The sequence below is a fragment of the Thermobia domestica genome, chromosome 18 (assembly GCF_964235325.1).
Source record: "Thermobia domestica chromosome 18, izTheDome1.hap1.1, whole genome shotgun sequence".
NCBI lineage: Eukaryota > Metazoa > Arthropoda > Insecta > Zygentoma > Lepismatidae > Thermobia > Thermobia domestica.
In genome coordinates this window covers 146,330,260-146,343,003 of record NC_137471.1, presented here as the reverse complement: position 1 = coordinate 146,343,003, position 12,744 = coordinate 146,330,260, and the positions used below count along the sequence as shown (strand labels likewise).

The following is a 12,744-nucleotide window of genomic DNA, read 5'->3' as shown; positions in this document are numbered from 1 at the left end:
AGTTAACATTTTACAAATAGAATAAACGAAAAAAATAACTAGTGCAATTTAATTTACGGTGGAAAACAATAATATCAAAACAATAGTACAAAGAAAACACACCAACCACTTTTCGTTTATTGTTATGCATATTATTATTATTATTATTATTATTATTATTATTATTATTATTATTATTATTATTATTATTATTATTATTATTATTAATATATAAAGTCAGTGGTAGCTCATGCCTTCAACATGTATACAACAGTGGCTTCAAACACATTATAAATTTCCAATGGTCTTTGGCAGGTCGGGCTTTATATTTGTGAAGAAGAAGAAGAAGAACTTTTTTTCAATAAGCAATTATTCTGTATCATATTAAAACCTGATTGTTTATTTGATTGCAAGTACCGTCTATAATTGCTTCGAGAGTATCCATGAAATATCGAGTAGAGTGGCCGTTATGGTCCTGTGATGACGTGCTTTGTGTGTCCTGTGATGACGAGAGTTGTATGGGGTTTTCTATACATATTTACCAAACTTACACACGTTTTCTTTCCTTTACACGTTCATACATTCCCTCCTTTTTCTACACTTTTTCCCAGTCATTTTACAGTCCTCAATTTTCTCTACCTCTTGTTCTGCTGAACTTGGCCTTCAGCCCCGTTTATCTGTTCGAAATTCTCTCCTTATTCTGATCTTTTCTTATTGTATCCTACTTCTATCCAAAAAAAAAATCACAGAAGAAACAATTAAAGAAAAAGCGCAGGAAAAGTGGTATGAAGAAGGTGTCAAGAAGAGCAGTTTGAAAGGAATATACACATATAAAGGCGTTATGAGAAAATAAATTATATGAACAATGATTTGCGAAGCATTTTTATTTTCAAAGTCAGGTCAGGGAGCTTTGAAACAGGGGTAAGATTGAAAAAATGTAAAGAAGTGAAAGAAAAATGTCAATTATGTTTTAAAGAAGATGAAACATTAGAACACTTATTGTTAAAATGTGAAGAAACCCTAAAAATCAGGGAAAAAATGGAAATGGATCGATGAAATGAAAAAGGAAGGAAATTTGGTTAAATTAGCTTGGAGGTTAGGCTTTAATGTAAATGGAAGGGAACTAAGTGAGAGAGAAATAGAAAAAAAACAAAGAACTTCTTGAATTTTGGTGGAAAAAGAAAATGGAAAACTTTAAATGACAAAAGGGCAGTACTTACTTTCTCTTTTTTTCAAGAACCAAACTTCCGAAGAGAAGGAAGGAAAATACCTTGAACCGGAACCTGATATTTGACTTTTTCCCGACTGCGACACTTCTTTTTTAACGTATTTTCGCTTTATCATACTTACTACTTTCTATCTGTTTTATGACTTTGTACACATCATGTTACTTTTTTATCATTTTTCAACTATTCTAATATTTATATACATTTTACACGTTTAGTTACCTTTCTAATTTGCCGATATTCTTGTTCAATACAGTGATAATGATACTATGCAAAACTTTTGTAATGCTTACTACAAAGAAACAATCAATTGCCGAGAGAGCAATTGTAGTTGATGAAGAAGAATAAGAGGAAGAAGAAGAAAATTGGAATTTTAAAGTTGCTTTTGTGAACGTACTTGTAAATCATTTCATTAACACTGGCAACGTAAAATATAAGGGGAATATAAGAATAGTGTTAAATTCTTATTGTATTTCAATTCACAATGGCTGGTAAGGCGTCTGTTAAGTTGGAATTGATGTGCAAAGAAGAAATTGCTTATGACTTACCTCATGATGATCCGCTCGAAGGGAGAGGGTGGACATACGAACTAATGAATGACAATAAAGAGTTAATATTATCTACAACGGAAGGAGAGGTATCAGTGGACAAGGATACAGCTATTAGCTCTTTGGATGTGAAACTAAACGTTGATAGGGTGAAACCAGAATTAGCACTAGAAGAAGATCCTGAATTTGAAAGTAATATAGAAACGCTAAAAAAAATGTGTTTCAGGAGACTTGCGCGTCGTATTCTAATGACTCCCAACAATTAACAACAAAAAGTTTAAATTCAGTTCGGCCAGAAAGGTAATGTTCAATTCTTCATTAACTAATTGGCTCAGATTGATAATACGGTTACATGGTTTCGGAAATTTTGTTGGTTAAAAGCAATACTTCACGAGAAATATTTAGGTATGGGAGATATCATGAACGTAAGTTAGTAGCCTACAATTTGGAAATGACATGGCACACATAGACAAGCTGTATACCAAATAAAAATAATAACAAGATTGATACGATCCATACAATTCTTATGTAGTTCGTATCTTGATAAAATAATTATTTCTTTATTATTGGTTACACATTTCTCACTAATTGTTGCACATATTTCAAATATGGGTGCTCGACGATATTGTTTTATTTATATAGAGACTTATGTAAAATAACAAATACTCACTAATTGTTGCACATATTTCAAATATGGGTGCTCGACGATATTGTTTTATTTTTATAGAGACTTATGTGAAATACCAAATAATGAGAATGGTAATTATCCTAAAATTTTACAAATGTAAACCTGTAATGTATTATATTCGAACATAAACTATGGACGTTTGTGATTTTGTTTTGATTTAGCTTGATTTTTCCGGCGGGCTCCGAAAAAGATAAGTAAAATACAAGATAAAGAATATTTTAACAACAATGGATGTTGATTCAGCTGAGCGAAGCGAAGCTCTTATACTTGGGTTAGCCGTTTGGTTGTCCGCGAACTCCTCCTAGACCGTTTGGCCGATCTCTACTAAACTTAGCACGCTGATAGAGTATGTCGTGCTGAGTGACAACATAGGTCGAGATCGAAAATCCGATGTACCATCGAGGAATAATGACCGAAGAACGCTTGCTCCTAGACAGTTTGGCCGATCTCAACCAAACTTAGCACGCTGATATAGTGTCTCGTGCTGAGTGAAAACATAGGTCGAAATCAAAAATCTGAAGTACCATCGAGGAATAATGACCGAAAAACGCTTGCTCCTAGACAGTTTGGCCGATCTCAATCAAACTTAGCACGTTGATAGAGTATGTCGTGCTGAGTGAAAACATAAGTCGGAGTCAAAAATACGATGGACCATCGAGGAATAATCACCGAAAAACACTTGCTCCTAGACAGTTTGGCCGATCTCAACCAAACTTAGCACGCTGATAGAGTATGTCGTGCTGAGTGAGAACATAGGTCGAAATAAAAAAATCCGATGTACCATCGAGGAATAATCACCGAAAAACGCTTGCTCCTAGAACGTTTGGATTCTACGTAGTTTAAGCTCGCTCAGCTCATTTCATTGCAACCGGGTATATCCATTGCATTCCTAGTTTTTTGTAGAGGTCCACACAACAGTCCATTTCATAGCTGCACTTATTTTTTCAAGCAAGTCGACTTTTTACATTCCCAGGAATCTTTTTTAGGGTATCGACCTGCATTTCTCAATATGGGATCACTTTAGAGGCTTGGTGTACGTACATAATATATGAATTATTGTAAAAACAACGCTAATCAGCATGTGCGAGATGACCGGTAAAAATGAGATTGCTATGCAGATTAGGGCATTACGCAGAATGTGGGTAAACAAGGATAGCGCAAAATTCTGTATTTAGGATGACACTCATGTCTTACGTGTTGAATGTGTTCTTGTACGTTCCTAAGTATTTTATAGGTAACATGCTGAAATGCTTTCTTTACTTGTATATTTGTGTTCCAAAGTAACACAATACATTAGAGACGTTACTTCTTAATTATATGGATCCCTTCATTCCCAAACATTTTCATAGTTCCGTGTTATGATTTGCCACACTAAATTTTGATACTTCATTTCGCTTACAGTGGCACATGGGGCATTACTTCGCACAAAATATGAAGAGAGTTTCACAGTCCTCCGTCGGTAAAACCATGAACTGTATACACGAAGTTTCAACTACCCCCTACGATAGAACATGTAACTTTATTTTGGTGTTAATGTTGGGGTCAGCATCAGTTCTAATTACAGGGAGGGTTTGTTGTTGTAGTGGCGTGGAAAACAATCACTGTAAGGACCGCCAAATTTTAAAAGAATTTCCGTCAATGTTAAGTCAGTTTCGTTATATTATACAACGTAACAACGTAACTAATAACCGTTTGAACATTTTAATACAAATAAATTAGTTAAACGGCGGTTAAGCCCTACGGAGCGCCATTCTGTGCGTAATTATTTGACAACACAGGTTGTAAGTCATTCATAAAAAATACAGATTAATGAATTGGATCCTAAAACCAACGGTGCTAATAATCTCTTACAGTTGAACCTTGCAGGGTCCCTGACGATTCGAATGAATCGCTTCTACCATAAGACCTTACAAACCACCCTAGTTGCATGCCTTCGGCATTCCAGTCCTGACAAATCAGGGTTAGTTTCCGAACCCCAATTGGGCTGTCAACATTCAGGCCTTGAGGAGGCATTTTAAGAAAATAAATATAATGAAAAAGACGACAAGAAATACACCCTGGGAGAAGATTAAATGCTACAACATCACATTTTAATTCATCAATTTTTTAATCATTAGTGTAACTTCAGGCCCGCTCGTACCTACAAAATTGGTAGGTTTACAAATGTAACCTTTTAAAGAGCGCTAACTAATACTTATGTGTGGCTTACTAGCAGTTGCACTTATCGAGAATAAAGTCACATCCGAGAGCATTTGTCACAATAGTGAAACACAAGATAACAGTAATATTAACTTGTTCATTAAACATTATTGTTGTTCAGGGCCTACTCGAACGTAGCAATCTTAATATGTTCTCATATCATAAACCCTAATTTTACCATATACTGCCTAACTGACGTAGGCACTCCGTACTATCGATACATCATAATATCCGGTGTTTATCGTAGTAAAGGGTGAAATCGTAAACGGGCTTCCCTTTTTCTTTTTCTCGAGATCGGTTTATGATTCCCGGCACAAGAATACAAGAGTTATTTTCAAATATCAAAAAGAATAACATTTAATTTACTTTCTCTAAATGCAAATCAAAACTCTAATTATTTTCTATAAATCCAAATCAAAACTAAATATTATATCAAAATCTAAAATCCGAACTTCAATTTTATTACTATTATACTTTTCTCTAATTATGCCAAACATTAAAAATTAGAACAAAATTTTGAAATTTTAGTCAATTGCCGAATCTGCACATTAGCTGGGACCCAACCAGGCGTCGGACTGGTTTCATCACTTTAATTCTATAACGAAAGTAGGGATGTCCCTATGGGATTAACTATATTTTAACCTTCAACTCTTCTTAACTTATAATATCGCTTTCTCTGAAGTCAATTAACTTCAGTTATCATTAGTCACATTGAATGCACATTGACTTTTCATAGTAGACTGCATATATATATCGAACGACGGACAAATCAACGAGCAACTTTATCAAATTAAAAGTTATTGTCAATTGCTTTCAATATTATACTAAATTGTGTTTAACTTACAGTATTTTGACGGCGGCTTGATCTTACATTACAAATTTCGCATATTTTCTGATTATACAATTACAACATCAGATGAAAAAATTCACTATCTGAAGAGCACATTTTTTTAATTACCCAAAATTTTAACTTTATGATTAATTGTAGTTATTACTAGTACTTCTCTAATTATGTTCGTAATTATATCTAATTGCCTAACATGTCTCTAAATGCTTGATTGTATGGGGACAGTTAATGTTAATATAAACATAAAGAACAATGATTAAAGAGTCAAAACAAGATTTGATAATAAAATTTTATTATGAAGTATGGTTCCCAAAACTGGAAAGACCTGAAAAAACAAATACAAAACTTAAACATCCTAATAAGAATTCGATACTGAAAGTCCGCATTGAAAACGGGATAGCCATACTTTTCACAAGTGGTGCGGTATTATTACAATTTCAAAGTCGGAAATCGCGTTCTAAATCAATTACCTGTTTAAAATTTCCAATGCTGTCTTTCCTCTCCTTTCCACATTCATCTTTCATCTCCAAATACTGTAAGGAAACCATAAAATATGACATCTAAGTAAACGTACCTGATTGTAGAGCGATAATGATGGTTTGTTGGACTGGTGCGTCAGTGGCGGTGGGCACACACTTTGATTCTGAAAAGTAACCTTCGAAATTCGGGGAAATAATCAAATAAATAAACAATAATCCTTTTTTCATAATCTAAAAGTTTAAAAGTTGAAATTCGGTATTTTTGATTTCTCATCTCTTCTGGGGTTTAACCCGAGTTGGGGTGAAGTTCACGCTTTTTTTGTGCTAAGATTTTAATTTTCCATCCGTGCCGGTTACGCTTGTAAACTGTAATTTAACACAGTTACGTGTACTTTTCCAGTTAGTTTGTTTAATTTCGGAACTTTTCTCCTTTTTACAGAGTATTTACTAAACTTCCACGTAATGACACGCCTTCCTTTGCGACGTTTAGATTTACGTTGCATTGCGATACCTGCCATAAATTTCTTTTTAGGTTTGCGCTTACTATTACTATATTTTGCCATGTAGTTTACTATACAATGTTCGTACGTGTTTTCGCTTAAGCTTTTTAGTGGTCTTCGGAGTCGATGTATACTTCTTCCGCATGTTTGACTCGAAATAACCTCGCCTACAGCTCGACTTTAATTTGCACGTAGTTCGTCTTTGACCGAGTTTAGTGCGTTCCGAATTATGCTTACCAAGGCACTTTCCTTTTATTCTCAACTTATTTCCTTCTGCACGCCTAATGTGTGGTTGTGCGTGCTGAGAATACGCTGTACGTGGAGGTCGACGCACATTTTTCATCATGAGCAATCAACATGTCAACATTTTGATTAGCACTGCACTTAAATTTTCGCTCTTTACAATTTCGCAATAGTGAAGTACTAGCTTGAAAATTCAAACATTTCGGGAACTGAAAATTAATAAATGTTGCATCTGATGTACTGATATAATCACGTCTGCTCATTTTGATTCTACTGATTATGCTCCTCGAAATCGAGTTTACGTTAATAATGTATTACGAAAACTCAACTGGGTATCATTGGCCATCTTATTTTTCTTCTTAACTTTGGTGTTTCATTTCGGTTCCTTAACGGAAATATACTTTCGACTGCGTGTGCTTTATTGGAAGTGTTACTTTTACGCTTGTTTACGGTAAATATTTCCGACCGATATATTATGTACGAGACCTTCACTACGTAAAACAGAATTCGCTTGGCGGGTCTATTGTGAATTTTAAGTCGTTTCCTTCTACAATACTCAAAGCTGATAAAGTCGGAATGGATTTGCAGCACTAAAATGCAACTTACGTTAGACATTCACTGTTACAAAGACAAATTTGAATTTGTTAATTCGTGCAAAACCATTTCCCTGTGACACAAAACCGACAACACTGTAACTTCGTTATCACACAAAATCATCAATTGAACTCTCAAGCCTTCCCTGGCTTTTTCGAGAGGGCGGATACGCGCAACCTGAACGCTACCGCTTATCATGTGTGAAACATCGGTATCCCTTGCCGGCAAAACAATTACATTAGAAACAATTTTTTACAGGTACGCGTAACAATTCTTCTTTTTTGCTATCTCCACACTGCATATTTCCTTTTCCTGATTGTAATCGACTTTCTGGTTTATTTGGCACATATCTTTCACAACTTGGGCCGGCTCGAATTCAAGACGGTTTCTTTTCCGCCTTGCACTCTTTTATTTTGTTGGTTTGCCTACACTCAAACTGTGCCGTTCGCATGTATTCATAGAACACAGTGAGACCTTTCTTTCATTCCGCTACACTATTTTTAAACTCAGCAGTTACTGAATCAACATGATTGGCCGCGTTAACTAATTCAGAGAGTACTTCAGTAAAGGAGTTATTGGCTACTTTGATATTATTACGTAAGCTGTCTCCTTTGGCATTAAATTCGCTCTTTCCTACGCTCCCAAATCGTTTCTGTTACAGGCTTTTGAAGTTCACCTACTGATTCATGTATTTTTTGTCCTAGGCATCCAATATTCATTACTATTTTTGAGCAATGGTTTCTAATTTTTTCCCTAATTCCTCTGTCGACATTGCTTGAAATTGTTCTAAAACACTAGCCTCCATATTGATATGAGTTACGAGCAACTAATTCAAAGTACAAAAATATAAATGTCTGAGTTTAATACGAAAATAAGAAACATGCACTTAAAATATGAAACACTAAGAATTTTGATATTACGACCATTAACAACCAATCCTTTTTTTTACAACTCAGGTTTCACTTTGCGAAGTGCTTCAATATAAAATTAACACAGATATAAACTAGTACCATATATAAAATATTTTCTATAACTATTCTATCAGGCTTTGATTCCATTTTGTACTAATACACAATAACACACTCAGTAAGGCCATGTGATAATATTTGAAAAACAGTATCACGTGACAGTTTCTACATAATAACTGTGTCTTCATCAGGCTTCCACTCCTTCTGGTTGCTGGGAGTTGGTCATCACTTATATATACTGTCCGGAGATCAATTTTAATTAGGTTCCGCCCCTTCTTTAAAAAGTAACACTTGTCTGGCTTTCACTTTCACTTTTTAGCTGCATACGTGTCCAATTAAAGGTTTACTTTTTCCTCTGGATGCGTCCTGTACTCTAATTATCATTATTTTCCTTGTTATTTTGTTTCTCTTTCTTCTTCCTTTTTATTCCTTCTTCTTTAAGCAGAATCTTCTCTCACTCCTTATTTATCGAGAATCTTGCATTCCAGTTCATCGCCTTGCGTCCTGCTTTCATAATCTCTCTGGCTTCCTTCCATTTTCTCACGAAAGTCCTGTTCTCTACTTCTATGACCTCTGCTCCTTCCCACCCTATCCTGTGGTTTGTTTCTTTCTGATGCTTGTATATCACATTGTTGTCCATTTTCAATCTTACGTCATCCTGGTGCTGCTTAATCCTTTTTTTTTTGCATTTTTTTTGTTTCTCCTATGTAAATTTTGTTACACTTCTCGCATCCTACTCTATATATTACTCCCCCTTGTTCTTTGTTCGATATTGCTTTTCTCTTTGTTCTTCTGACTAGTTCAATTATTCTGCTTCTTCTTTTCCTGTACGTCCTAATTCCTGCTTTCCGAAACATTCTGAATATGTTCTCTGTTTGTTTGCACAGTTATTGTGTTGAAACTGTCACGTGATACTGTTCTCTTTTTACATATTATCACATAGCCTTGCTCAGTGTGTTATTGTGTATTAGTATTAAAACATTTACTCTTATTCATAAATGCACAAGAAGGTGCATAGTGTAAAACATGTATGTATGTGTGTATACTCAATCAGCTGTTTGCTATCCACTCACATCTACATGGAATTAAAAATCAACAAGAAACATTTTTATGAGCTACATTAATCTCTGTTGCTCTCAAGGTCAAAACATATTTACTTAACTTACATGAAAAATCTACATTACTCAGTTCTTGTTTTTATCTATCACTCTGCTTTATTTTTAATTAATTGTGTTCGCCGAGGTTCTGATGGAAATTGACTCTCGACACTAGGCTAATCAGATCTAAACTCAACACGTTATCTGTATAAATAATGGTATTGTAAAAGCAGTTGTAGAAGAATGCTATAATTTAATACTGAGAACGGTCGCCATGTGGTGGAAATCGTGTATTTTGGTAGTTGTTAGATTCTTGTAAATATAATCGTAACCTTCACATTGATTTTCGTCTTTTTCCCAAGATTTGTCACTTGTTTATTGCATTTATCCAAGCTTTGCTACGGCAGTGTGACGTAATATTGAGGTCTCAAATATTCAGTAATAATAATAATAATATTAATAGTATAGGTAACAAATTTCGTATGAGGACACATTGTATTAAAGCCTGTAAAATAACCCGTAGCGTAAGCCACAAAATACAAAATAGTCGGGATTGGAGAGAAGTGTCAGGACCAACAGCACATACCCTCTCGATGCTTTCGTACAACTAGCTACATGTTACAACGGAAAGTTTCCCTACAACTAGCTAAATGTTATAAAGGAAAGTTAAATGTTATAACGGAAAGTTTGGAGGTAATTTTGGTGTAGAAAGTAGGGATTCTTAAGTCACAAGAGCCGTAATTACAGTTGTTTTTAAGTAATGGTTATGCTGGCTAAGCTACAGAAGATGTCGAAGGGGTTTCGGGAAAGGGGTTCCATAGCATCATGAGACACCTCTACAGCTACTCAAATTTAAACGAAAGATTTCCGCTAATATTTCGTGTAGAATATATTCTACTGTACGTTTTCAGGAAAAAAATGTAAAAAAAAGAACTGAATATAATTGAAAACTAAAGCTTGTAATAAACTAACTTCTGAAGTTTGCAGATGTAATTAAAAAAAAATTTTGCTACAAAAATATATACACAGACCATAATTCAGTAAGCTCTGAAATACAAACTATCAAAATGATGTATAAGTTTTAGTCTACAGAGCAATTGTTGCTTAAAGAGTGGCATACACTATTTCTAGAATCGAGATAAGATGAGAAATGTTTACGATAGTTTTGGTCTCGTCTCGATTCTCATCTCCAAAGCATGATTATAGTGTGATTTAACCTTGTCCCGTCTCGAATTAAAATGTTTCATCCCGATTTTGTTTGGTTTGTTTTAGAATCGAGATGAGAAATTCGTCTTTTCATGGGCAATATTACACAAAAACGAAATAATTTTTTTTGCCTAATATCATGTTTCTGCTTGTAATAGTACGACCAGAACGATAATAAGTTTTTAATTTTTAAATGTTCTTCGAGATAATTGTTATTATTATTAGTATTACTCCTGAAAATTTGATAGTTTAAGTGCTGAAACAAACGAGTATTCAAATATTTGAATGTAATGAAGCGTGTGTTATCGCCAATCTATTTCCATCAAAATTCCTAAAGTAAAAAAAAAAATGCTTGACGTGTATTTGATCGAAAAACCTCGAGATTACTGGTCAAGCCCCTAGACCACTGAACCACGATCGCAACGCTGTAAATGATTCATCTTTAGTCTTATTACTCTAAGTTTCTCTGCCTCAGTTTGGAAAGTTGTATGTAATTTTTTAATTGGTTTCAAAATGCCTTTCGTGTTCCTCTTATGATGATATAAGTGAATTATCTTCGGTTTCTATTAATACGTTAAGTTATTCTTAAACATTTGGATCGCAAATTGGTGTTTTCTCCACACGAAACTATAGATAAGACAGATTTAATTCTCATACTGTGCATTTGTGTCAAGACAGCCGACAATACTTGGTCATAGACTTATGTCCGCCACGATATAAATGATATCGTTTAATTTGATATAGTGAAACCAACTACAGCAACTTATTTTGAGACAATAGTGAAATGGTACTCCATTTTATATTTCTACAATATTTAATGTAATAAAACATGTAATATAGCGTAATTTTATCATGTAATATAGCGAATGATTACATGTTTTCTTGCTACTTAATCATTATCTCCATTTACATTTCATTGTTTGTTGAATTTGTTACAGGCGCGATAAAATCTTTGCTTTCCACGGAGAAGGGAGTACGTTTACTACATTAAATAAAGCCATTTCTCATTCTTATGAGGAATCTGATACTTCGACGCAGTTTACCAAAGGATATCATCGATCACGTTTGACAAAAAATATGGTGACACAGGAAAGTGAAAAGCGTCATACGTACCAAAATAGTGATAAACGCTCTAATCGAAGTTCAACTATGTCAAGTGGTGAGTTTTTGCATTCAGGTGAAAAATCTCACATTTGTGAGGTATGTGGAAAGGGATTCAGAGGATGTTCAAACTTGGCTACGCACATGGTAATTCATACAGGAGGAAAGCTACACACATGCCAAGAGTGTGGTAAGGCATTTAATAAACGTTCACCTTTAGCTACACACATGTTAATCAACACAGGAGAAAAAGTTTACACATGCCAACAGTGTGGTAAGGCATTTAATCGACGTTCAAATTTGGCCACACACATGTTAATCCACACAGGAGAAAAACCTTACACGTGCGAAGAGTGTGGTAAGGCATTTACTCATCGTTCGACTTTGGCTAAACACATGTTAATCCACACAGGGGAAAAACCTCACACGGCCAAGAGTGCGGTAAGGCATTTACTCAAGGTTCAGGTTTGGCTAGACACATGTTAATCCACACAGGAGAAAAACCTCACAGGTGCCAAGAGTGTGGTAAGGCATTTAATCGATGTTCGACTTTGGCTACACACATGCTGATCCACACAGGTGAAAAACCTCACACCTGCCAAGAGTGTGGTACTGCATTTACTCAGCGTTCAAGTTTGGCCAGACACATGTTAATCCACACAGGAGAAAAATCTTACACTTGTCAAGAGTGTGGTAAGGCATTTACTCAACGTTCAGATATAGCTACACACATGTTAATCCACACAGGAGAAAGAACTCACACGTGCCAAGAGTGTGGTAAGGCATTTACTCAACGTTCATATTTGGCTACACACATGTTAATACACACAGGTGTAAAACCTCACATGTGCCACGAGTGTGGTAAGGAATTTATTCACCGTTCAAGTTTGGCCAGACACATGTTAATCCACACAGGAGAAAAACCTCACACGTGCCAAAAGTGTGGTAGGGCATTTACTCGTCGTTCAAGTTTGGCCAAACACATGTTAATCCACACAGGAGAAAAACCTCACACGTGCCAAGAGTGTGGTATGGCATTTACTCGTCGTTCAAATTTGGCCAGACAAAT

At 35.0% G+C, this 12,744-nt stretch overlaps 1 protein-coding gene across 1 annotated transcript; it reads left to right on the top strand.

Annotated features, from left to right (window-relative positions):
- The first annotated feature begins 1,239 nt into the window (after positions 1–1,239).
- LOC145676194 (uncharacterized) lies at positions 1,240–11,656 on the top strand. The gene is made up of 2 exons (XM_081747105.1): positions 1,240–2,053; positions 11,513–11,656. The coding sequence occupies exon 1, from the start codon at positions 1,690–1,692 to the stop codon at positions 2,017–2,019; it is 330 nt and encodes a 109-aa protein (XP_081603231.1). The 5' UTR covers positions 1,240–1,689; the 3' UTR covers positions 2,020–2,053; positions 11,513–11,656.
- Positions 11,657–12,744: the final 1,088 nt, after the last annotated feature.